The 23426-nt window shown below is 42.9% G+C and overlaps 9 protein-coding genes across 10 annotated transcripts; 5 read left to right on the top strand and 4 right to left on the bottom strand.

Moving 5' to 3' along the window:
- Nucleotides 1-11: 11 nt before the first annotated feature.
- LOC108603449 (protein-L-isoaspartate(D-aspartate) O-methyltransferase) lies at nucleotides 12-1290 on the bottom strand. The gene is made up of 5 exons (XM_017992279.1): nucleotides 1201-1290; nucleotides 966-1132; nucleotides 771-907; nucleotides 306-710; nucleotides 12-241 (listed from the first exon to the last, which is right to left on the bottom strand). The coding sequence occupies exons 2-5, from the start codon at nucleotides 1018-1020 to the stop codon at nucleotides 158-160; spliced, it is 681 nt and encodes a 226-aa protein (XP_017847768.1). The 5' UTR covers nucleotides 1021-1132; nucleotides 1201-1290; the 3' UTR covers nucleotides 12-157.
- Nucleotides 1291-1424: 134 nt separating this feature from the next.
- Nucleotides 1425-8278, top strand: LOC108602866. Of its 2 annotated transcripts, XM_017991155.1 has the most exons (4): nucleotides 1425-1859; nucleotides 5763-7156; nucleotides 7217-7441; nucleotides 7508-8278. In XM_017991155.1, the coding sequence occupies exons 2-4, from the start codon at nucleotides 5768-5770 to the stop codon at nucleotides 7634-7636; spliced, it is 1743 nt and encodes a 580-aa protein (XP_017846644.1). In that variant the 5' UTR covers nucleotides 1425-1859; nucleotides 5763-5767; the 3' UTR covers nucleotides 7637-8278. The 2 variants fall into 2 exon arrangements, with proteins under 2 accessions (XP_017846644.1, XP_017846643.1); XM_017991154.1 differs by lacking the exon at nucleotides 1425-1859 and having other exon boundaries at nucleotides 5644-7156.
- An 85-nt stretch (nucleotides 8279-8363) lies between these two features.
- LOC108602867 (stabilizer of axonemal microtubules 1) lies at nucleotides 8364-10580 on the top strand. Its single transcript, XM_017991156.1, has 2 exons — nucleotides 8364-9582; nucleotides 9639-10580. The coding sequence occupies exons 1-2, from the start codon at nucleotides 8620-8622 to the stop codon at nucleotides 10158-10160; spliced, it is 1485 nt and encodes a 494-aa protein (XP_017846645.1). The 5' UTR covers nucleotides 8364-8619; the 3' UTR covers nucleotides 10161-10580.
- LOC108602863 (WD repeat-containing protein 3) lies at nucleotides 10559-13451 on the bottom strand. The gene is made up of 2 exons (XM_017991151.2): nucleotides 13242-13451; nucleotides 10559-13183 (listed from the first exon to the last, which is right to left on the bottom strand). The coding sequence occupies exons 1-2, from the start codon at nucleotides 13397-13399 to the stop codon at nucleotides 10573-10575; spliced, it is 2769 nt and encodes a 922-aa protein (XP_017846640.1). The 5' UTR covers nucleotides 13400-13451; the 3' UTR covers nucleotides 10559-10572.
- Nucleotides 13452-13677: 226 nt separating this feature from the next.
- LOC108602874 lies at nucleotides 13678-14533 on the top strand. The gene is made up of 2 exons (XM_017991163.1): nucleotides 13678-13712; nucleotides 13790-14533. Exons 1-2 carry the CDS (start codon nucleotides 13700-13702, stop codon nucleotides 14074-14076), a joined length of 300 nt encoding a protein of 99 aa, XP_017846652.1. The 5' UTR covers nucleotides 13678-13699; the 3' UTR covers nucleotides 14077-14533.
- Nucleotides 14534-14686: 153 nt separating this feature from the next.
- Nucleotides 14687-20288, bottom strand: LOC108602872 (eukaryotic translation initiation factor 1A, X-chromosomal). The gene is made up of 3 exons (XM_017991160.1): nucleotides 20187-20288; nucleotides 19832-20128; nucleotides 14687-15404 (listed from the first exon to the last, which is right to left on the bottom strand). The coding sequence occupies exons 2-3, from the start codon at nucleotides 20033-20035 to the stop codon at nucleotides 15162-15164; spliced, it is 447 nt and encodes a 148-aa protein (XP_017846649.1). The 5' UTR covers nucleotides 20036-20128; nucleotides 20187-20288; the 3' UTR covers nucleotides 14687-15161.
- Nucleotides 16960-18460, top strand: LOC108602868 (transmembrane protease serine 9). The gene has a single exon (XM_017991157.1). It carries the CDS (start codon nucleotides 17267-17269, stop codon nucleotides 18251-18253), a length of 987 nt encoding a protein of 328 aa, XP_017846646.1. The 5' UTR covers nucleotides 16960-17266; the 3' UTR covers nucleotides 18254-18460.
- Nucleotides 20289-20338: 50 nt separating the features above from the next.
- On the top strand, nucleotides 20339-20875 carry LOC108602873 (peptidyl-prolyl cis-trans isomerase NIMA-interacting 4). Its single transcript, XM_017991162.1, has 2 exons — nucleotides 20339-20477; nucleotides 20538-20875. The coding sequence occupies exons 1-2, from the start codon at nucleotides 20399-20401 to the stop codon at nucleotides 20852-20854; spliced, it is 396 nt and encodes a 131-aa protein (XP_017846651.1). The 5' UTR covers nucleotides 20339-20398; the 3' UTR covers nucleotides 20855-20875.
- On the bottom strand, nucleotides 20858-23346 carry LOC108602864 (probable glutamine--tRNA ligase). The gene has a single exon (XM_017991152.1). It carries the CDS (start codon nucleotides 23255-23257, stop codon nucleotides 20915-20917), a length of 2343 nt encoding a protein of 780 aa, XP_017846641.1. The 5' UTR covers nucleotides 23258-23346; the 3' UTR covers nucleotides 20858-20914.
- Between the last annotated feature and the right edge of the window lie 80 nt (nucleotides 23347-23426).

Raw genomic sequence — 23426 nt, forward strand, 5'->3', positions numbered from 1 at the left:
GCATTCTATTGGGATTTTTCTTTATAGGAATACAAAAATAATTGAGTTTAACATTTTAAGTCGCTTGAGGGATGATATTTTAAAAATAATAAACCCAAAGTCGGTAGATGACAAAACCAAGCAACAATACGACGCAGGCCTTCCACAGGAGATGCAGTCAATTACGCAAATCTGTCAGAGGTACATACATTACGCCCATTAGGCGCGTCATCTCCACCTTGCCGTTTGCGTCCTTATCGTACTGTTTTAAATAAGTCGTCATTAGCCAAATAATTCAATACGTATATGCACGTAATATTTAATACCTGCTGCATATACTGCGAGCCACCCTCCGGTCCAACAGGCACTATTAGTCGTCCTCCTTTGGCTAGTTGATTTATTAACTCGGTGGGCGTCTCGGGTGCGGCGGCGCCAACGTGTATGGCATCATATGGTGCATGGGCGACATGTCCTTTGCGTCCGTCACCCTCTACAATGAGCAATTGCCCAGAGTCTAGCATATTGCGATCATCCGAATTTAAATTGGCCTTACTCATAGCGACTAGTGACGCCTGGTGTTCAATGCCAACTATGCGCGTTTCGGCAGACTCTCCCTTTGCCTTTATATAGCGATAAAAACAGGCAGTCAGATACCCAGAGCCAGAGCCCACATCCAAGACATGTGCGCCAGGTCTTAAGTGATCGCGCAGATATTCCAAAGCAAAGGCATGCTGCGTAAAGTCAAATCGATTAGTTGTTTAAATCTCTTATTTTTGTGGGCCAAGACCAACCATATGTGGAGCGCTGATAGTTACTCCACCGCCAATGGGCTGTGGTGCATCCATATATGGATTACGAGGGGAATAATGCTTGCGATCCGTGGCTACCATTGCACTTGCCACAGACTCTGATGCAATGACGCCGTATTCTAATAAAAGTATATAGTATATTATGCTGTCCTCAAAATGCAAATCATTGGAGCCTACCTCTTAGCTGCCGTATGAGATCAGCATTGTCTGCACCTACTGAACGCCAGGCCATAGTGTAAGTGCGCAACAACAGGCTAAGCCTGAGTAAATTAGCAGTGCCTAGGAATTTCGTTGTGTCTGCTCTTTAATCTACCCTTCCTCCTTTGTTGGTGTTAGCCGAATGTCTACATATCCAAAAGGGGGTTTTATAAGCACAAGTGAAATTTGTAGCACAGCATATCAAATGGTTTACATTTAAGCTTTAGAACTTGCAGCCGAGTTATTCGTAATTTATTTACTAGCTGATAAAACAGTAAAATTTTAAGTTTTTCTACTAAACAGAGCAGTAGCCCTGCTCAATTTTTTTAAAATCGAGCTACGATAGGCCTATCGAGCGGGCTATCGAACTATGATATGTTTCGTAAGGTCGTCTATCGGAACAAATCGAAACGAAAAGCAACAACGAGAAGTCGCGTCGCAGTTTTGCTGCCTAAAAAACAAATACGGAATTAATTGTTTATACAATTAGCAAAAAAGCACTTAGCAGTTTCTGCTTTATGTGAATAAGTGCATATTGTTATTGCTAACAAGTGGCAAGTGAAAAAGATCTGCGCTTAATCAAAATTCCCATTGGCAACTGCATTTCGCAGCTGCCTTTTTTTTGTTGTGACACACGCACACAGTAACGTATTTTTATTCGATTGTGTGCATGTGTGTGAATAGTTGGGAGAGCGCGCGCGGCAAAAAGTTTTCGCCATTGTTAATACGTGTGTGTTTGTGTGTGTGTGATTAGTCATTTTAGCCTGGCCTGGTCGTTGGTCTTGGCTTTTGTTTGTTAACCCGTAACATTTGGAGCGAATCAGCAGCAACCACAACTACATAGACACAAAAATATACGAAGCCTCTGCTTAGGTAAGCAGCCCACATGTGGTCATCACTTTTAATTGGCCGTTCCTTGCGATTCTATTGCCAAAATCCGTCTGACCAATAACTTAGCTTGAACAATAAATTTAAAACGCGCTCAAGGTTATACTAAGTAGTGTACTTAATATAAATTGCTTTAAAATTGTATTGTGCGTGCGACTGTTTATAGGAAATTGTCAGGACTTTCAACAGATTATTACTTCCACATAGCGAAGAGTTTCAGTTTCATTCTCTCGCTTTCAAACGCAGCAGGTGTTGCATTTCCGTCCGGCTTCCGTCTGCTTTCCAATTCACTGAGTTTACTTGAAATGTGGCAAGACACACTCTGCTCTCTGCCTCTCTTTCTCTATGCTAGAGTTTGCTGACCGGTTTCATTCATAAGTTCTCTGAAAGGGAAGGGAAGGGTGCAAAAATTAAGCAACGCTTCTAAAGATTGCTTCCAAAGCCGGAAATACAATACATGCAGTCATACATACATACATATGTATGTAAATGTTTGTTATCATATATGTACATAAAAAAAACCATGAGCTTATTCTACTTTGCAGTTAATCACAATATCAATATGCTACAATAAAGTTACACACATACATACATATGTATGTACTAGTTATGTAGCATTTAATTCTGCATATGGTGCATGTTGAAAACAATAAAAGTAATTGCGATAAAAGTTTATAGAAAAGCTTTTAGCAGCGTACACGAGTACAAAAACTATTTCAATGCATTGTATGCTCTTTCAGCTTAGTCTATGCTCAACTTTGACCCAGATTTTGGACCAAATGCTGCGCCTTGTAAACTAAACGCATGAATGCAAGCAGAGAACTCTCATATTATTGATGGAATGTCAGTGTATGTGTGACTCTCTCTCATGCACACACACTCTCATATGATAAGTACGCTTAGTTGAAACGAACGTGCATTTTAGCTAAACTTTGTCATTTATGTTCATTCTGCTTTATTATACAAGAGAAAACAATTAAGAGGAGAAATCGTTTGCATAAATTTGTTATTTTATTAACATATAGAGTTTAAATTTATAGAAAGACGCAATAGGGAAATAAAAATTCTATGCTACATTATAAAAACCTGTTGATGTTTTAGGCATTTTTTATTTAATTTTGAGTGTGACTTTTACTATTGAAACGAGTTAAGTAACACACACACCTACACAATACCAATAAGTGTATATGTTTTCTTTAAGAAGTTTATAAGGAATCAAAAGCTTAAAAATATTCAACATTTTAACATTCAAAATTCACTGAAAGCAACAACATTAAATTTGTTATTGATTAAACTTTCATAATTGCTTCTCGTAATTAAGTAACGTGATGTTAGGCACGTTCCTCTAAATAATTGTTTATGCACTATAGTATTCATATCTGCAATTGGGTTCATTTAACTTTCGATTTATGTCAATAAATTGTGCGACGTTGGCTGCTGGAATAATGCCAATAAATATTAAAACGACTTGTTTAGCTAACGTTCAAACAATTGATCAATCATATAAATGTACACAACTTTTATATTTTTTAGCGATTGAAATAAAAAGAAAAAGAAAAAAAAAAAGCTCAAGGCCATCATTGTATTTGCAGTTGTTTTGTTGTTGTAATTGCTTTGCCATCTTAACGTTGTCTTGTCAATTGACAAAATACCGAACTTTTCAACAATTGTCATTCATTGCCAAAATAGCGACAACAACGAATACATTAAGTAAATTAGAGCAAATAGAGAAATGTGTAAATTTATAGCAATTCCATTTTATTCATGAGCAAAACATTGTACAAATTAACTGTCGCATGATGAGTATGTCAAGTATTTTGCTCTCACTTTGTTATCAGTGCTTAAGATGACAAACACACTCTTATATATAAGTGCAAATGTATGTGCGTTCGTATCTGGCTAGAAAAAAAAACACTTTCTTTTGTTCAATTTCTGTTGCTGTTTGTTTCATTGTTCGCCAAAAGCTGCCAAAGCGCGTGGTCAAGTTTATTAAAACGTCTGAGAGTCTGAGAGTAAAAGTCAATCTACCCACAGTCAACGACTCGACTCGACTCACTTGGTGCATATCGTATATATGACTATGTAACTGGGAACACCAGAAGCCCAGACGGCTTGTCAACTTGCTTAGCAGTCCATAAAGTGTATATTACGAGTCCAAATTTAAACATAGCATGTGCTTGTGTAATTGTTAGTCATTTGTTTATGCAATTTCACTTTGCTTTTCATGCCGAAAATGTAGTGTGTGTGTAATTCAAATAATAGTTTTGAATATAATATATATTTTTATTTGATGACACTCTGATTTGATTGTAACCGGTTGTAGCCAGCAATATTTTAATGTTCTCTTCAGCTCTCTGTGTGTAAATCAGACAATAGAATTACAAGCACAGCTAACAAGCCTAGGCTGTGACCTTAACAAAGCATTAAGCTTACATATATATACATATATACATTTGCATCGGTCAAGAACAGCAAAGCTTTAGGCGCTGCTTTGAGCTTGACTCTTAGCTCTCTGTGTATATTAAAAGTCTACAAGGTTTATTGCAGCTCTTCAATTAATACTTTATGTATAGCCCTAATTTTAACTATACTATATATATATAGATTATGCCCAACAAGCTCACACGTTTACACCGTTTAGATTCAATTAAATTTCGCTCTTCATCGGTCATTTCACTCTCTCTCTGGCTTTTTTCTTTTTAGCATTTGGCATGGCTGCAATTGACGTAAAAGCTTTCTATTGTTTTGCTTAAAGCGTACATAAATAAATACTAGCAATGCATCCGTTACAGCAAATGAGGCATGAGTTAGATACCGTATGTCCAATTCGCAGTCGATCCAAATCCACATGCAATTACCACCCACATATTGAAATTTCCAGACAACAGTGAATAAGCCCCTTTAACCCTTCAATATTGCAGAAGGTCATTTTAATTAGATTGCTGCTGTTAATTTTTTGTATTTGCCTTTTGCTTTGTTATCAGTGCTTGGGGCTTTTGAACCGAAGTAACTTAAGAATACCTTGATTGTATTTAAATTCATATCATTCCATTTCCTTAAATAGAATCTTTGCTGTAATACTCATTACACAAATTACTCAATTTGTTTAGTGTTTTAAGTTATTTTAACTTTGCACGCAATATTTAAGCAAATAAATGTTTTGTTTACCACACATATGAAATTAAAGTCTTGAGAACTAAACACATAATAAAAACGTAGCAATATTTTTGTATACAGCAAATTGCATGAACAACAAATACCAATAACTGTTTTTTTTTTTATCGCAAATTAGTTTAGATATAAAATATATATATTTTTTTGAAATATAATAGTTTGAAAATAAGGAACCAGTTAATCACTTCTACGCTTTTGCTTGTTTACTCTTTAGGGGATGCTTAAGCTTGCACATTTGTTGTTGTTTTTTTGCATATAATGTTATTGACGCAAGTCCTCTTATCATTTTTTTTGTCGTACAATGATTTGCATTTTCATTTTGTTGAGCTGCTGCTGGCACCACCAAGCACCAGTTTTCGAACTCCCACAATATTTTCTGTTCTGCGTAAATTCTTGCAGAGAATTAAAAAAAAAAAGAGGGCGTCTGTGAACTGCGCAACTTTCTATGGGTATGACGCAGTTTTCGCGGAAATATTTTTATTGTTTTATTTTTCTATGCTTGAATTAAATTTCGAACTAAATAACTATAACTAACTCACTACATCAAGCAGGTCAAGGTTAAACTAAAATTTGAAGTAGAATTTGAATCGTCATTTTGTTTCAACGAAATGAACAACAAGCGCATGCTAGAAACACAGTTAACCAAGCCAACAAAGCTTAAAATGTTCCTTAAATATATACTCACTCCCTTTGATTTTCTGTATGGTCTTGCAGGCAGTATGACGATTCCATCGCGTCCAGCGCCTGCTCCGCCCGGCTCGAGAGCACAAAGCGCCGCAGCGGGTGCAAATGCAAGTCTGGAGCAGCTGCGTCAGCAGTTGCAGCAACAGCACCTGCAGCAGCAGCAGGCTAGCAATGGTGGCGGACTACAGAAGCTGACCATAAAGCTGCCGCCGCCACCAAAGGGACAGCAGCAGCAGAGGAATCGAACTAATTGCAGCAATAATAACTTTTACGATATGGAGAGCAGCACTACGGCGGGATCCAGCATAACGCGCAAGTTTCCACAGGCACGGTATACGCCTGCTACCAATTGGAATGATGCACCCTTTGCTCCAATCAATGGCAATGCGTGCAACAAGAAGATGCCACCACCAAGACCGCCACCGCCCAAGGTCAATGAAAGTAAATTGACAGCACTGCGCAATGCGAGCAGCAGCAGCTGCAGCGGCGGTGGCAGTGGTGGTGGTGGCATCATTAGCAATATATTCCATCGCAAGAAGCCAACTCCAACGGCAACGACCGCTGCTACCAAGGCCGCAGCGCAGAGTCGCGTCTACGGCCTGAGCATCGGTCATGCTGGAGCTGGAACAACAACACAGAGCAACAGCAGCAGCAGCAACTTTAACAGCAACGATTGGAATGCGGCATGGAATACTGCAAGCACAACGACCACGACCACATTAACTTGCAGCCAAAGCGAGAAGACACAAGATGCGCAGCTGATTAGCTTCGATTCGCCGCCCTCGTCGCCCACCTTCACTCAAAAGTCAAACAGCGACTGCGTCAGTGTGGACAGCTTCAGCTCCGACAGCAACTTTAGTTCGCCGCACAACGGCAGCGTCTCTCAGCCCGAGAGCGGATTCGAGGATGATTATCTGGCGCGTTCGCGACCCGCCACGCAAAGTCCACGTGTTGATCCCTGGGAGGTGGTGGACAGCAGCAGCATCTACAGCAACACGGTGGATAGTTTTGGAGCAGCGCCTGTGCGTCAAATGCAGCAGCTGTCCACACGCAACTCGGACAATCCGCTGTGCAACGGCAAGAGTCTGCTGCCGCCAGCTCAGTCACTGACCATGCCCACCATCATTAAGCCCAAGATATCGCAGAAGCCCAAGGCGCCCAAGCCGCCGCCATTCATAGGCCAGTCGGGTCAGCTATCGTTTGCGTATGGCGCCAGTACGCCACCTTCGCCGCCCATGCCCAAGGTGGCGCCACCGCCGCTCGCAGCTGCTGGCAGCATCTCGCTGCTGGATGTGATTGCTGGCAAAGTGGATGCCATGGCGTTGAGCAACGGCAGCACGGGCTATGCTGAGGAAACTGAAGTGCCATATGCCATTGCGCTCTACAACTTTGATGGCGCCGAGGAGGGGGATCTGACATTTAGAGTGAGCAAACATATTGTAATATAAGTATGTAAACTATAATGTGGCTGTTTACCTTTGCAGGAGAGTGAAAAGATCTACTTGCTGGAGCAGCCCACAGAGGAATGGTATCGCGGACGCACACGCTCCGGCTGTGTTGGGCTCTTTCCCGCCAACTATGTGGAGATCAAAGTGCCCTTGGGTCAGCAGCAACAACAGCAGGAGCCGCAACAGCAGCACCAACAGTTGCTCACGGGCCGCTGTCTTTACAATTTCCCTGGCGAAGTTGAGGGTGATTTGGGCTTAAGAGTAAGTTTCGGATTAGTTTCACACTCTGTTAAGCTGGATTTAATTTTATTTGTTTTTCCTACACAGGAAAACGAAGTTGTCACTCTGCTTTATAGGATCAATGAGGATTGGCTCTATGGCGAGGTGGGCGGACGTCAGGGACAGTTTCCGGCAAATTTCCTAGAACACGTGCCGGATAATCTAGCCACACTGTGAGCTCTCGAAATAGGAACCAAGAATTAGCAACTAGCAACTATGTCTATTGAAATGTATACAAGCAGCTTCAGCTTGTCGTGTTTAAACAGATAATCAGCAACTAAAAATATATATATAGAAATTAAAACAGGCAACTTATGATACATATTTACAATACATATGATATACGATTAAGTGCAGTCCTTAAGCAATATTTTTGAAATGCAATTTTACAGCGCGTAAATCAAAATCAATAAGAGAAATTGTTAAAAGCTTTTGTAATAGTTCTAAAAATTTGTTAATACAATTTACACCCTTATAGTTCATAAGAGAGAATGATTGTAAGCAGTTGTGTGTCTTCGCCTAAGTTTATTGCGCTGTAAAATAATTTTTTTTTGTTTTTTTCCGAATATTTATACAAGTTTACATTTTTGATTATCGATTGATTATACACCAAAACAAATTGTATTCTGTTTAATTAGATTTTAGTTAGGCACATTTATCATTTCCAAATTCTATGTATTACTACTTACTACGCATGTGTGCTATTCAGTTTATAAGATCCCTATACGATAATATACATTTACTATACTATATAGGATTTATACATCTATCTATCAAAGCTACAATGAACTGAAATAAATGAGTAAACTGATCGAGAATCGAAATGTAAATTTTTCCTTTTGGGGCTGGGCAGGGCAGGCCATGGCAGTTGGCTCAATGGCAGGGCCTTGAATCTTGTTGAACAGTGTACAAACTGCAAACAAACTTCATCGTTGAATGTTGAAGCAAAATTATCATTTCGTTGTTACGAATGTGTTAACAAATACAACATTTAATTTCTGTACTCTCGGAGCAAACAAAATTATTTCCCTTAACAGCTGTCCAGTTTTGTGGGAATCCAAATACGCGGATACGCCACAATAACACGGAAATTATATATCGCGCATCGTTTGCATTCACACGAACAAGTTTAACGAGCTTTAGCTACTACAACTACAACCATGTCTGGCGATTGCAATCCATGCCCCACTTCCTGCGATCCCTGCCAGGCGCCCGTGGATTATCCGCCCTGTCCAGCTGGTGCCCAGTGCCGGCCATGCGATTGCGGCGACTATTCTGGCTGCTGCTACCAGCAGCCAGCGCGCACCTTGCCCATTATACCGCAGTCGCACTTTATGCGCTCCTCGGCGCCGCTTGATACGGATACGGTCTATCGACGCTCATACTATGCCAACTGCGGCGACAATTTGCGGGCGCTTCCAGTGCGTCCTTGCAACCACATTGCCGCCAATACGGCGCCCATGGACAAGTGCACCATACAAAAGCTATCATATATGCCTCCGTGCCCGGCCGGACGCACCATGCCCATACGTCCAATGGAGAGCGGCCTGCGCTTCGAGGGTCCCATTTATGCAATGACTTCTCAGAAGCACGACTACGTGCCCAAGGGCAATGTGAAGCGTGAGCCTTGCCTGCCGCGCGTTGCGATCTGCACTTCGACGGCGCCCATGGAGCGCTGCACCATACAGAAGCTCAGCTATATGCCAGTGGATGTGTGCCAGAATCCGCCACCGAAGCTCATACCGCAGAGCTCGCACTACACCAAGCCGTGTGGTCCGATGGAGCGCTGCACCGTGCAGAAGCTATCGTATATGCCAGTGTGTCTGCCGGCCAGGGAGCCCACACCCTGGGCGGATAAAGTGCGCTGTGTGCCGCCGCAATATCAGAACATCTGCACCACATACAATCTTAGCTACATGCCCAACTGCAATGCCGGACGCACTGCTCCTGTTATGCCCATGAATACGCTGCGTTTCCTGGGCAATGATCTGGGCGCATCCAGCACAGTCTACAAGCTCAGCTACATGCCCGTCGATGCCTCACGCACCAGGCCCTTGCCGATTATGCCGCGCGACACTTTCCGTCGAGCAACTGGACCGTTGGAAAAATGTACAGTGCAGAAGGTAAGCCTGGACAGCTACTTTTATGGATTTTTATATTAATACTCCGCTTTTCATAGCTTTCATACCAACCCAATTGCACGGAGCGCACGCCGCCCATACGTCCCATGGAGAATGGCTTGCGCTTTGATGGGCCCATGTACGCAATGACTACACAGAAGCACGACTTTGTGCCCAAGCCGCATGTACGCCGTGCACCCATTATGCCGGTTACGGCGTTCTGTCGTCCCAGCGGCGCCATGGAGCGCTGCACCGTTAACAAGCTTTCGTATATGCCGGTGGATGTGACTTGTTTCCCACGACCGGATCCGGTGCGTCCGCGCCAAGGCTTCTGCCGCAACGAGGGTCCCATGGAGAACTGCACCACCTACAAGCTGAGCTACTTGCCCAACTGTGTGCAGCCCAAAGAGCCGCTGCCCTGGGCACGCTACACCTCATACTGTCGTCCCAATGCACCCATTGAGAAGTGCACCATACAGAAGCTTAGCTATGGACCGCCAGGTGCCTTTCAACGTTGTGGTGGTCCGTGTGGCTCTGGCCCAGCTGATGCGGGCTGTTATCCCAAGGCTGGCATTTGTTGATTCGGAAATACCATTTGCTTGCTCTATCTCTTACACACACTCACACACACACACGTGCCGATCGAGTCGGATTGTTCAAGTTCCAGTGTTCCTCCATGTTTCCTGTCGTTTCAAAATCTTCAAGTCAAATGGCAACGTCGCGCTTTTAAATCTGCTCAGCAAGCAGCAATTAATGTTACACACCCACACACCCAAGCCCGTTTTATATATAAATACACACACACACAGATGCATGCATAGATATGCATACCAATGGGAGAGAACATCTCTCTCTCTATACACACATACAAGCAACCAAACCAGGTGCGTTAATTGTTGTTGCGTCTTACCGACAATCATTAGCAAAATTAGCAAATGTGCTCTGTTTAATTAACGTGTATTGTTTTATGTCTTGCTAAAATTAAAGTACTAGTTAAACCATTTGTATCTGCAGTCGCCGTTTGGACGCCTCACGTCGTTTCTTCTCACGCTTACGTCTCGCCTGCGTCGCTTCGTGGAACAGCTGCACACCTTCCCGTTGCTCCACTTCGGTTTGAAGCAGCGCCAGTGCATGTAGATTGTAGCCCATGACGTCGCGCAGTCCCTGTATGTCCGACTTGAGTAGCGCCAGCAGTCGCATGAGCAGCGGCTTCATTTGATTGGCATTCACTATGGGCTTCATGTGCACCTTGAAGAGAAACACTGTAACGCGGCACAGCAGCTCCAGTTCGTCGGGTCGAGAGGTTATGAGCGCTGGCAAGCGTTCCAGCAACTCACAGACTACGGAAAAAGGCAACAACAGCAACGCCTCCTCCATTTCGGAGGTGCGTATGCGCACCAGTGTGGTGACCAAGAAGTCGTTCGGACTCTTAACTTGCAGCGCACGCATAAGCGGATGCAGCTCAGGCTTCTCCTCGGCATCCAGTTCATATTGCTTGCTTATCTCCAGGCATTCTATAATAGACTCAGCAGCCTGCTCGGAGCCAACGGTTTTGCGCGATGGCAGCTTCAGGCCCGGCAGCAATGGCACGCTGTTGTCCTCGCCTGTGGCCAGTCGCTCGTTTTCCAGCTGCTCGCGCTCCTCCTCTTGCACATCCTTGAGCACAATTGTCTCCTCGGTGCGCTCAAACAGGCGCAGCGTGCGATCCGATCCGCAACTAACCAGATAACGTCCATTGGGCGACACTGCCAGGCTATACGCCTCGCCAATGTGTCCAGGTAGCGTCACTATTTTTTCAAAGGAGTCGCCATCCCATTGCTTGATCTTGCCATCCTTGCCGCAGCTAAAGAACATGTGCGTCCTGGGTATGAACTGTAGCGACATCACAGAGTCGTCGTGTGCAAAGATAGAGCGATGGCAGTCGCCAAAGTTTAAGCCCCATATCTTGATGTTACGATCCGCCGAACCTGTGGCTATCAATGTGGAGTCATAGGAAATGTCCATACACAGCACAGGCAGCTTGTGTCCATACAGCGACAAGTAGAACTTGAAGGTGTCCAGAAAGAAGACCTTGACTGTAGCATCGAGCAGTCCCACGGCCAGATATTTCATATCCGGACTCACGACCACACAAAGTACTGTCTCCTCCAGCTTCAAGGTGTTCTTGTGCAGCAACGATAGCACTTTGGTCTGTGCGGCGCCCTCACCAGCGTCAATTAACTCAAAGCTCCAGATCTTCACTGTGGTGTCGCCGCTGCCTGTAACGCAACCCTTCTGGTCCGGCAGCAATGAAATGCTCCACAGTTCACTCTCGTGCGCAGGAATGCTCTCCACAATATCCGCCGCGCCCACGTCCATAATTACGAGTTTGCCGCTCTTCATGCCCAAAAGAACATAGCGGTCGCCTGGCACGAAGCGTGAAGTGAGCACATAGTCCGTGGACACTGTCCGCAGGCACTGCATGGCATCACGATCCCAGAGCTTAAAGGACTCAGCAGCGCCCGAGCCAATGGCTAAGGAATCATTGCTAAAGCACACGGAGCGCACTTCAGACTGATGGCCCAGGCGTGTTAGTGAGCGCAGCAATTTGACGCTGCTCTCTGCGTCAGCCTTGCGCGACTTTAAGGACACCTCCAAGGAGTACAGGCTCATGCTGTTGTTGGCGAAGCTGACCAGAACGCGCAACTCCTTGTTCTCGCCCAGCAGGACATCAATGGATTTGATTTTCTGCTTTGATGTTTTAATGCTTTCCAATCGCTTTATCTCATCGCTAAGCGAGAGATCCTTCGAAATTTGTTCAGCATTTTCCTCTGGTGCTGCCTTGCGTGCCTTTTTTAGCCGTTTGTTGAGCCGCTGTTTGGCTTCCTCCGCCGTGCAGATATAAAAGTTCTCAATAAGATCGTTGGTGCCATGACAGCTCAGCACACGCTCATTGGGATCGCTCACCAAATTCACTGTGCGACCTTTGCCGGCCCGCTGTATAGTGCCACAGTTGCTGACACTAATCGGACTGATAGTATCCTCATCGTCTATAGCAAGACCCTCGACGGCTGACTCCAATGAGCCATGTTCGGTCGAATCGCGCTTGCGCAGACGATAAACATTCATGCCGCTCTCGCCAGCACCAGCTATCATAAGGTCATTGACAAAAGCCAAGGCCCAAATCTCCGTACGATTGTCAACAATTGTTTTAAAACAGAATTGTGTCTCGAGATTCCAGAACTTGATTTGCGTATCCTTTGAACAGCTCACCACAATGTCCTGCTCCACCAGACGCTGCAGAAAGTGTGCATCTGTTATGGCCGCGTTATGTCCACTTAAACGCTGACGACCTGCTTGCTCCACTGTGTCCACCACAACCATCTCAGTATCCAGACCTCCACTTACTAAACGCATGCCCTGTGAATCATAACGCAGCACGCTCACAGCGTTCTTGTGCAGCGCCAGAGAGCAGATTGCATCGTAATATGTGCGTGAGCTTAAATCGAAGATTTGCACTACGCCATCGGCGAACCCCACAGCAATATGCAGATGATCTGGAGATACTCTCAGAGCCGTGACCTCTTGCTTCTCTCGTCGCAAAGTCAGCTTACGATCACCCATACTGCAAGTTAATATACACATGTTTTAATTTTCATACATAGAAATATTTCCGCTCCTACCGCAAGTCCCATATGATAACGTTCTCGGCCGCTGCAGCTGCAGCAAAGCGTCCTTCGCTCTTCTCGAGCACAGCGAAATTCACATTGCTACGACCCGAGGTGATTATGTTAAAGCTGTCTATGGCACGATAGGCCAAATATTGTTTAGTTAAACCCATTATACCATTTAAAACGCACTTATAACAAATTCAACAAATAGCAAACACGCCGCACGTGCTAACAATGTTATTTAAAAATGTGCTAAATTTGGTATACAAAAATACCAACTCCCTTGATGGGTCTGCAATAAAAGTTATCGATATGTTAACTTTTACAACACTAAAAATGGATGGTATGTGTTATGCTCATGCGCCCGTTAGTAAATCAAAAACAAAAGTTTTTCTACTGCCATACACATTTTTTACAATAATACAATAAATATAAAACCTTTGTTAGACAATTCATTTAATAATATAAATATGAACTTAAGTGGTAAGTGCGAAACTGTATAAATATTTTCTGGAAATCCGTATTTACATTCCATTAAAAATTAATTGTTTTGTTCACAGGTACATCGGATATGGACACGGAGTCTGTAGATGTTTTGCGTGAGCGTCTTAGCACCATGAAACGTCTAATGGCGGAACGCACAGCACAGCAAAAAAACAATCCTGTATCTACCGAGGAAATATTTACAGCAAAACGTCGTAAGACAGCTAACATTATTGATGGAAATTTTCTTAGCATCGCCTTTGGGGGTGCTCTATTAGTGATTGTGACCGTATCGGTTTACGCATTCTATAATCTATATAATGCCATACTTAAGAAGTTCCCATCACGCCATGAGGAGTTGTAATTTGTAAGCAGCGGTGCCAAAGCTTGAATCTTAAAAGTGTATTAACAAATATAGACTCAATTTGAATTGAACAAGTTAAACTCCATCGTTTTTCTCTGCTGTTATGCATTTGATTAAATTAACTATTTATTGAATTCATTTCATAATTTATTATACAATTACGGACACTAATCAACTTTGTATTCTTTATGTATGTTATGTATGTATATCTTTCACTTGTAATTCAAGAGCAATGAACTGATGCATAGACAGCAAAAAAACAATAAAAGGTATAATAAAATAAGCTTCAAATAAAAGTTGAATTAAAAATATAAAATAAACAAAGCATTAGCGAACACAGAGGCTGGCTCATTGTAGTGAAGAAAAAGAAGAGATGGTGAATAGAATACAACAATAGAGAATTCGATTAGTTTGGTTTTTGCTTACACACTATCTATTATTCGTACAATTCCAAACACGTTCCTAAAATCCTTTTTCGATTGCTTACATATTAACATTTTTGTTAAACACCTAGTATATAAGATTTATAAACAAATTTTTTCTTCGGTTTTGACCCCATTTTCTATTGGGCGTGTGTGTATTTTATATTTTAATAAAAAAATAACTAATATCGTTTTTTATGTTGTTTTTAATTGAAATAATATTTTTTTTGTATTGTGTTTTGCGTTTACGCGCTATATCCCCTCATATAACGCAATCATTGTATTTTTTTTACATTATAATAATATTGAACATTGCGGCTGTAAAGCTAACAGCTTGAATTTTGGAATCAAAGGTTCGGCTCTTGGGCATCCGAATGAAAAGTTGAAAATTATGGAAAATAAACAACGTATAAGCTGTAAAAAGTGTTATCATCTTGCCTCCAGATGTCAATGCGCCGCACTTGGCAATTAATAAAATAATATATCTTGTTTGTCTGCTGAAAGGATTTTATAGGGGGGAAAGGAAGAGGGTTGCCGGCTTTATACAAATTTGTTTAATTCTCTACTCTTGAACTGACACAGCTGCTGATGTTTTTTTTGCTGTTGGGTATTGTTGTTGCCGCTACTATTGTTGTTATTACTGTTGTTTTCTTGTTTTGCTAATCAGATATTATCAACGGAATCAGCATCATCCTCAGAGCTTATCTCATCACCAAACTCAATGTCCTCATCGAAGCCGTCCTCGACGAATGTGACAGTCTCATTGATGCGCACCGATTCTGGGAATTCGCCATAAGTTTTAAGATTTCTGGCCTCATCAGGTGTGTACTTCAAGATGACATCAGCTTTTGAGTCCTGATAATCACGCAAGCCAACCAATATGATGTCGCCCTGATTGATCCATACCTGCAAGAAAAAAACAGATTGTTAGCCAAGTTATTCTAAATTATATCAACCGAATTAAATAGAAGCGCGCGCGCTCGCGTGACTCAGTAAAGACAAACACTGGGGTGGGTGGGAAAACAAACTAATTTTGCTGCTTGTAATAGATAGCAGATAACTGATCTTTAAATAAATTGGCGCCCCAGTTCTTGGTATTTCACAAAAAGCTGCAATGTTGACGCACAACTTCGCGTAGAAGAATATGGAAAATTTTTGCTAATATTAAGATAATAGACAATAACGTTGTCTCCTTTTTCATAAATATTAGCGTTTATGTTTAACGTTTAATTAGTGAGAAACATTGATAAGTTATGTTTTTAATATTTTATAATTATAGCGCATGGATAAGATTAAGCGCTTTTTTGACATTTAACTAAAGTGCTTAGTTTTTTTTTACAAGTACTGTTGATAAGATGGTTCAGTAGATTTTATTTGTAGGCATGTTCTACTGCTTTGTTCGTCAGTGGATGGTGATGATTTAAATTAACGTTATTTTACTATTTGGCTTATTAATCAATGACTGAACTGACCTGCAATAAGTTGCAGTAGCGTATGATTGATAAATTCATTCATGAATTCATTTCCGCTGGCACATCCGGGCGTAGTGGACTACTAACCACTCGCTAATGCCAATAAGTGCAATAAATACCAAAGCAATGCATAAGTGTGACACATAAATAGTATACCAATTTATGATAAGACCGAATTCGGCCTAAAAATTCAATTGGCTGAAATAATTTCAGAGTTACGCTATCACTGAAAATAAATATTAGGGCTTGCTGGACTTTGGAATATTATTCACAAATGCGTTCGCTCATCAATTGGCATAATTGCTTTTCATTAATCTCAACATGTGAGCTAAGGCGTGTGGCGTCGTTTCTAACTTATCTAGGCATTGCCCGAAGTCAGGTAGCAGTGATACTAGATTCATGACTAAAGAGTTTTATATTCAGCAAATTACCCAAGGGCGTGTGAGCTGCAGTGATAAGCAAAACGATGTTCACGACTGGGAACAGGTCTGGGAAGTACCAGTCGAACGTTAATTAATTACTGATAACGTAAACCTTCTTCGCTGAACGCAATTCAGCGTCATAAGTTTGGTATTTGTGGTAAAACGCTCCACTCCGAGCACGCGAATCAAATTCGATCATCAATAAATCTGGAATTACACATTTGCCGATAAGAGGGTTTACATTTTATGTAAAATACCTAAGCATAAGTGAAAGACTGATTCACATTGTATGATACTAGCGCCAAGTGAAGCCAATGATTCATGAGCTAGCAATGCGACAGTCGTAATGTTACTAAAAAAAAAGTTAACTTTAGCAATAAAAACGGCTTATATAATATAGAACACATGTGAAGCGCTTGGAGGATCTGTCTAACAGCTGTGGAGCGACTCTCGCCAAATTTGGCGCTCTTGATATTCAACTGATAAGCACTTGCAAATTCCCATTGGTTCGCCGTAGTTCTTATCAGACGATTGCGCTATCCGTCTTGATAATTTTGCTATAAATACGGCTCACATTTGCGAGCAGCTGCAAATGTAAAATTGCCTTTAAGCAAAGTAGAAGCAATAATAACGGCCATCAAAAGGTGCCCAAGTGAAATCCCATGCCAAAGATAAAGGGAATACTATTTACAAAGTGTTATCGGCACACCAAAGTCAAAGCGAAGAGTTAAGAGAGAACTTTTCAAACTCAAAACTCTTCACAAATCACAAAAACCCAATTCAAATCACTCGCGGGAACTAACGCGTCAAAATTTCGTATACAACCAGCTTGAATACGTGCGGTACGTGCCAGAGCCAGAGCGAGGAGTTCATCATGCTCATATCATACAAATACATATACTCGGTTATACTGACCACCATTGCCAGCATAATGGTCGTGCTCAGCTCAGCTACGCACAATGCCGCACTGCTGCCAGTGCGTAAATGCAGCGGACCCGGACACAGCATGGCGCTCAATTTAGCCGCCTACGGTTTATTGGAGAATCGCATTACCACCTTGGATTCGCCGCAGCAGACGCACTGGAGCAAAAAATTCTTGGCCAAGCGAGAGGCTACACCACACTCGGCGCCCTATGTTGTCAGCATACAAATGATGACGCCAGATCAGGGACTGGTGCACTATTGCGCAGGCACTGTCATCAACGAGCACTGGATACTCACAGCAGCCCACTGCCTCAGCTCCCCGCAATCGGTAGCGAACTCGGTCATTGTCGCCGGCAGCCACGACATACACAATCGACGCGGCGAGGCGGCCAATCTGCAGCTGCGCCACATTGATTACTATGTGCGCCACGAGCTCTACTTGGGAGGCGTCAATCCATACGACATTGCGCTCATTTACACAAAGAAGCCGCTGGTCTTTGACGAGTATGTGCAGGCCGCTGCGCTGCCAGAGCAGGATGCTCATCCGGAGGGCTATGGCACGCTATATGGCTGGGGCAACGTTTCAATGACTGCCGTACCCGATTATCCACACAAGCTGCAGTTGGCCAACATGCCCATTTTGGACATGTCGTTGTGCGAGGAGATCTTGGCACGCTCTGGCCTGCAGCTGCACGAGACGAACCTCTGCACTGGACCCTTGACTGGTGGCGTAAGCATCTGCACCGCCGACTCTGGCGGTCCACTTATCCAGGAATGCTGCGAGCCCGAATTGGAGCAAAGCCGCATCATCATTGGCATTGTCTCCTGGGGCAGACTGCCATGTGGACAGAAGAACGCGCCCTCGGTGTTTGTGCGTGTTTCTGCCTTTACTGATTGGATCAATCAGATCATTACCACCGCTACACAGATTATGTAAGCAAGCAGAGCAACTCAAACGCCTCTGGACACGCAGCTCGAATGTATAATATCGAAAAAGAATACCAAAAAAAATCTTAAAAATGCACAAATGTTAACTAAAAATATCTAGATGCTAATCTCGTAGTTAAATAAGTGTTACCAAAATAAAACTGCCCCTAATCTAAGTCAAGCAGATTTAAGATGTAAACATTGTAATAATAAAATTTAGAGCGTAATTTTACATAATTCCCAACGTGTCTTTTATTTAGCTAACAAACATTTGTTTATGGTGAAATTAAATCGTTTACTGTTGCTGAGTGAGGTGGGGTTGGAACGTGAGTTGACAATTAGTCACGCTTTTCATGTCTTGACTTGCATTTTTGGCCAACTAATGGTGGCACACTTTATGCTGCCAAAATTTATGATTGTCTGCAGATAAGTTATTCCAACCGATTAGCTTGACAACATATGATTGACGGAACGGACTATGGACTAATACTTGCTTATGAATATGGGATTCGTATCTGGCTACTTCTTGAATTACGTTCGTAGTACGTACATATGTAAAAGAAAGTATTTCACAATTTCTGTTTAATAAACTTGAACTTTGTCTCAAGGATCAAAGCATATAGAAACATTAATCAAACTTAATGTAATTTTAAGACTCTGCCCACGCTTGTATCTTACACGACGAATTTACTTGTTGCGTCGTATTTTATGAACACTGTATACTCAATTGTCTCAAAAACGATTTGGTGATATCTAATCAAAACCTTTCGCTTTAGGCGATTATGTTTCTAATACCCATGTAAGTTTTTTGTGCAATTTGCACAAAGTTCAACGTCTTGTTACCCTTAACTGCGTTCTAAACAAAATGCTCATAATCATGACTATCTAACAATAAACTGCGATATGCCTTGAACATTATAGTGTTGTACCCATATTTGGTTACGTAGCACAGTGGAAAGGATTTTGATAGCAGCTGGCAAATACTTTGTAACTTAGAACGATGATCAACCTGCTATGAATATATTTAATCAAAATTCAAAATATTAAAATATATACTGTCAAATGACAATACCACATTTCATCGCCAGTTGCATACCTCAACGTGGTATTTATGATAGGGCTGCTTCTCTTAACAAATTCAATTAAATTGATATAAAGCAAAGAGTACTAAATTATTCAAGTGTAGACAAAACACCACCAAATTAATTAAACTGAGAGCTTGTTTTTGAGTAAAATTCATAATTCGTACATTCATACATATGTATGTATGTGCAAGTGCATACAAACATATGCACATACATACACGCATACATATTTAGTTCAACGCTATCCTCTTTGTTTGCTATTTATCAAGGCCGTTTGCTTACAGACGTATTGTGTATATACTGCATAGATACATAATTTTCAAGTGCACTGACACAAATGGTTTTGAAATTAAATATTTAACAATTTGGTAAAGAATTGTTTGCAAACTTTGAAATCTATATGTATTGCAATTCGATGTGCACGCGTAGCACACGCATACACATGCACACAACAGAGCACCGTTCGCTCCCACACTAATACATACGAACACATACGCACTCACCTTCTTACGAAGTTTCCCCCGTATGTGACACAGACGTTTGACGCCATCAAAGCACATTGCCTCCAAGCGACCATTGCCCAGCATTTTGGTCACTTGCGCGTATTCCTGTTGATCCTCCTTGAAGATCAGCTCACGCTTCTCGAATTCGTTTTCGTTCTTACCACGACGACGATTTTTGCCACCTTTTCCCTTATTTTTTGGCATCTTGCTTCCTAATTTAGTTGTTTACTCTGTTTGGTGTGTGAGCTAAACTTTTGACGTTCCCGACGATGTTAAAATGATTAATCACAAACTGCACTATAGATTTTTAGTCGTTAGAGCAAGTTTATCTTATTATTTAATAACAAAAACTTACAATTTTGCCAAAGAAATGTGACAAATTTTGCCTCGCTAAAGTGAAAAGGAGTGAGCGAGATGACAAACGAGATACAATGCTGCCAGATTACGAAAATCAAATATACAGGTATGCATTTCGATAGCACTCTAGCAGCCTTATTGCCGATAAGCTATCGAGCACTAAAAAACATATGTATAATTTTTAGAATATCCTATTAAAAATAATTCAGCATGCCGCCTAAAAAAGATACAAAAGGTGGAAAGGATGCGAAAGGTGGCGGTGGCAAAAAGCCGGCAGCCGAAGACAAAGGTGTGTAGCGCCACAATTTAATTATGCCGTAAATAACAGGTATTTGTGTTTGGTTTTTAGGAGCCGGTAAGGAAAAGAAAGGTGGCAATGCGGTTAAGGTGCGACACATACTCTGTGAGAAGCAGAGCAAGATTATGGAAGCTATGGAGAAATTGAAGGCTGGACAAAAGTTTCCTGAGGTGGCGACAGCCTACAGTGAAGACAAGGCACGACAGGGTGGCGATTTGGGTTGGCAAATACGTGGCGCGATGGTTGGACCCTTCCAGGACGCAGCCTTTGCACTGCCTATCTCTACTGTCAACAATCCCGTTTACACAGATCCACCGATTAAAACGAAATTTGGTTATCACATAATAATGGTTGAAGGCAAGAAATAAATGCAGGCTTTATAAATCAAATTTATTTTGTGCGTATCTATGTGCACATAAAAAGAAATATTACTTTTTACCCGAGTCCTCTTTGAGGCCCACGGTGCGATTGAACACAATTTGCTTTGCAGTTGTGTCTGGATCAACTGAGAAGAAACCAATGCGCTCGAATTGGAACTTGTCGTATGCTTTAACGCAGCTCAGGGCGCGATCTGCATAAGCACGTAAGACGGACATGGTGTTCTCGGCAATGTCGCTAAGAAAACCTCCAGGAACTTCATTGGGATCCTCGGGATTTTTGTGCTTGAAGAGCTGTTCATAGAGACGCACCTCCAGCTCAATGGGCTGCGACACCCACTGGACAAACGCCTTTGGCTTCTCAGCTTGCTCTGCAAGCTCACAGCGACAGACGAGTTCTGTCACTTCGCCAGTGGACGTATCGCGCACAACTTGTTCGACGCTGATCACGAGACCAGCATGTCGCAAGCCAACCGACTGCTGTGGTGACAGACGTCGGTAGCCCTTCTCGGGATCCAATTTAAAATCGCTATGCTCTATGTAGACTACACGATCCAGGGTTATCTGGTGCGTACCTTGTCCTGGGTTTTGCGGGAAGTCCGGTACTTGCAGTTCAACTGCCTTGGCATGGGGAAAGTTGCTAATGGTCACCTTAAGCGGTTGGAGCACCACCAGTCGTCGTGGTGCGCTCACGTTGAGAACATCTCTAACCGCTGCCTCTAGCATAGCTGGATCCACAGAGATCTGCGCACCAGTAACGCCCATTTGTGCGCAGAAATTATTGATAGCCTCCGCTGGAAAGCCGCGACGACGCAGCGCCGTTAGGGTAAATAGACGTGGATCATCCCAATCGTGAACGATACGCTCTGTGATAAGTTTGCCTATCTTGCGTTTAGAAACCAGAGCGTAGTTCATGTTCAGACGACCGTACTCCCACTGCACCGGGCAGTAGATGTCCAGGGCATTGCAGAGCCAGTAATAGGAGGAGCGACGTGACTGAAACTCCTTTGTACAGAGCGAGTGCGTGATTTGTTCTATAGAGTCACAGAGGCAGTGCGTGTAGTCATAGGTTGGATAGATGCACCAGGCAGAGCCAGTGCGATGATGCGCTATGAACTTAATGCGATATGCCACCGGATCGACTTTTCCCTCCTCAAGTGTTAGTTTTAGACGCAGCGTAGCAGCGCCCTCATCGATCTTGCCACGCTTCATGTCCTCAAATAGCTGTAGAGATTCCTCAACGGGTCGTTCACGCCATGGACTTGGCGGTGGATTAAAGCCCTTGAGCTCCTCGGCCTTCTGGTGGCAAACATAGGCCAAGCCTTTGCGTATGAGCACTACAGCCCATTCGTAGAGCTGCTGGAAGTTGTCAGAGGAGTGCGTCACCTTGTATGGCTTGTAGCCCAGCCACTCGACCATGTCGCGTATGCCAACAAAGAACTTCTCTTCCTCCTTCTCTGGATTGGTGTCGTCGTAGCGCAAATAACAGATACCGTTCTGGGCAGCAGCATAGCCGAAATTTATATTAATAGCCTTTGCATGACCGATGTGTAAAATGCCATTGGGCTCTGGTGGGAAACGCGTCTGCACACGTCCGCCAGTACGCTGCAAGTGTTCCTTGAGTAGCCGCTCTGTATGATCTGTGACCACATATCCATCGGTTTTGTAGTTCTCCCCTGGTGCATGGAAATGCACCTTGGTCTTCATCAGCTCAGCAATGGTATTAGCGCCATCAGTAGCTTCTGCAGCTGCATCTGTAGTAGGCGCATTGAGCACCGGTTTAACGTTTTCCTTTCCCTTGGTCTGCTTGTCATTCTGCTTGGGCAAAGGCTTTGAGTCAGCCTCAGTTTTTGGCCCGAGTAGATCAAATATCTCCACATCGATGGCTGCCTTAAGCGACTTGGCGTCAGCCCATTTGAGCTCACTGCGCACCTCCTGCAAGATTTTGAACGCATTAAAGTGATAACGCTGCTGGAGCAATATTTCCTTATAGGTGCCCTTAATCTTTTGCTGTACAACACGTTCAATCTCCTCGGGTGTGACCACAACACCAACGCCGCATTCACGCTCCAGTTCGGCCACATCAAGACTGCTGTTCTTTTTCTGAACGCAACGAAGCACATATTCTAAAGCTGCATCCACACGCTGAGTGTTGTCCAGCTTTCGATCCGCTATGTACTTCACCAGCAGCGGCATATGCTCAGCTGCTTGTGGCTTCAGTTTGGTGGCCATATGATAGAGCAGCATGCCAGCGCCTTCAGCGAGCGGCAATTTAGTCTGCGTCAGCGCCAATTGCAAGTTTCGGGTGACATTTACATTCTTTAGGGTTTCCTTGGCCTTTTGCTCGCTCATGCCGAGCTGTTGGAACTGGGCAATCAAATCTTCGCCGGCCATGTCCACGTGTGCGCTGTTGACAAAGTAAAATTAATATTTCAATTTACTTTTTTTTGCGAAATCTTTTGCACGATTGATAGCACTTGCTATTCGATAACTTTTTCTCGATAAGTAACACTTGCAAAAGTAACAATTAACATTAAAAAGTTTCACTATATGTATTCACTTT

Source organism: Drosophila busckii, chromosome 3R, assembly GCF_011750605.1.
Source record: "Drosophila busckii strain San Diego stock center, stock number 13000-0081.31 chromosome 3R, ASM1175060v1, whole genome shotgun sequence".
In the NCBI taxonomy this organism is placed as follows: domain Eukaryota; kingdom Metazoa; phylum Arthropoda; class Insecta; order Diptera; family Drosophilidae; genus Drosophila; species Drosophila busckii.

Coding starts and splice junctions, on each gene's coding strand:
- LOC108603449 (XM_017992279.1), bottom strand. CDS start 1,020: ATGGCCTGGCGTTCAGTAGGTGCAGACAATGCTGATCTCATACGGCAG. Junction 711..770: donor CTATCAGCGCTCCACATATG/GTTGGTCTTGGC, acceptor GACTTTACGCAG/CATGCCTTTGCTTTGGAATA. Junction 242..305: donor GCTCGCAGTATATGCAGCAG/GTATTAAATATT, acceptor TATTTAAAACAG/TACGATAAGGACGCAAACGG.
- LOC108602866 (XM_017991154.1), top strand. CDS start 5,657: ATGAACAACAAGCGCATGCTAGAAACACAGTTAACCAAGCCAACAAAG. Junction 7,157..7,216: donor AGGGGGATCTGACATTTAGA/GTGAGCAAACAT, acceptor TTACCTTTGCAG/GAGAGTGAAAAGATCTACTT. Junction 7,442..7,507: donor AGGGTGATTTGGGCTTAAGA/GTAAGTTTCGGA, acceptor TTTCCTACACAG/GAAAACGAAGTTGTCACTCT.
- LOC108602867 (XM_017991156.1), top strand. CDS start 8,620: ATGTCTGGCGATTGCAATCCATGCCCCACTTCCTGCGATCCCTGCCAG. Junction 9,583..9,638: donor AAAAATGTACAGTGCAGAAG/GTAAGCCTGGAC, acceptor CGCTTTTCATAG/CTTTCATACCAACCCAATTG.
- LOC108602863 (XM_017991151.2), bottom strand. CDS start 13,399: ATGGGTTTAACTAAACAATATTTGGCCTATCGTGCCATAGACAGCTTT. Junction 13,184..13,241: donor GTTATCATATGGGACTTGCG/GTAGGAGCGGAA, acceptor ATTAACTTGCAG/TATGGGTGATCGTAAGCTGA.
- LOC108602868 (XM_017991157.1), top strand. CDS start 17,267: ATGCTCATATCATACAAATACATATACTCGGTTATACTGACCACCATT.
- LOC108602872 (XM_017991160.1), bottom strand. CDS start 20,035: ATGCCAAAAAATAAGGGAAAAGGTGGCAAAAATCGTCGTCGTGGTAAG. Junction 15,405..19,831: donor GGGGGAAACTTCGTAAGAAG/GTGAGTGCGTAT, acceptor TTTTTCTTGCAG/GTATGGATCAATCAGGGCGA.
- LOC108602873 (XM_017991162.1), top strand. CDS start 20,399: ATGCCGCCTAAAAAAGATACAAAAGGTGGAAAGGATGCGAAAGGTGGC. Junction 20,478..20,537: donor GCCGGCAGCCGAAGACAAAG/GTGTGTAGCGCC, acceptor TTTGGTTTTTAG/GAGCCGGTAAGGAAAAGAAA.
- LOC108602864 (XM_017991152.1), bottom strand. CDS start 23,257: ATGGCCGGCGAAGATTTGATTGCCCAGTTCCAACAGCTCGGCATGAGC.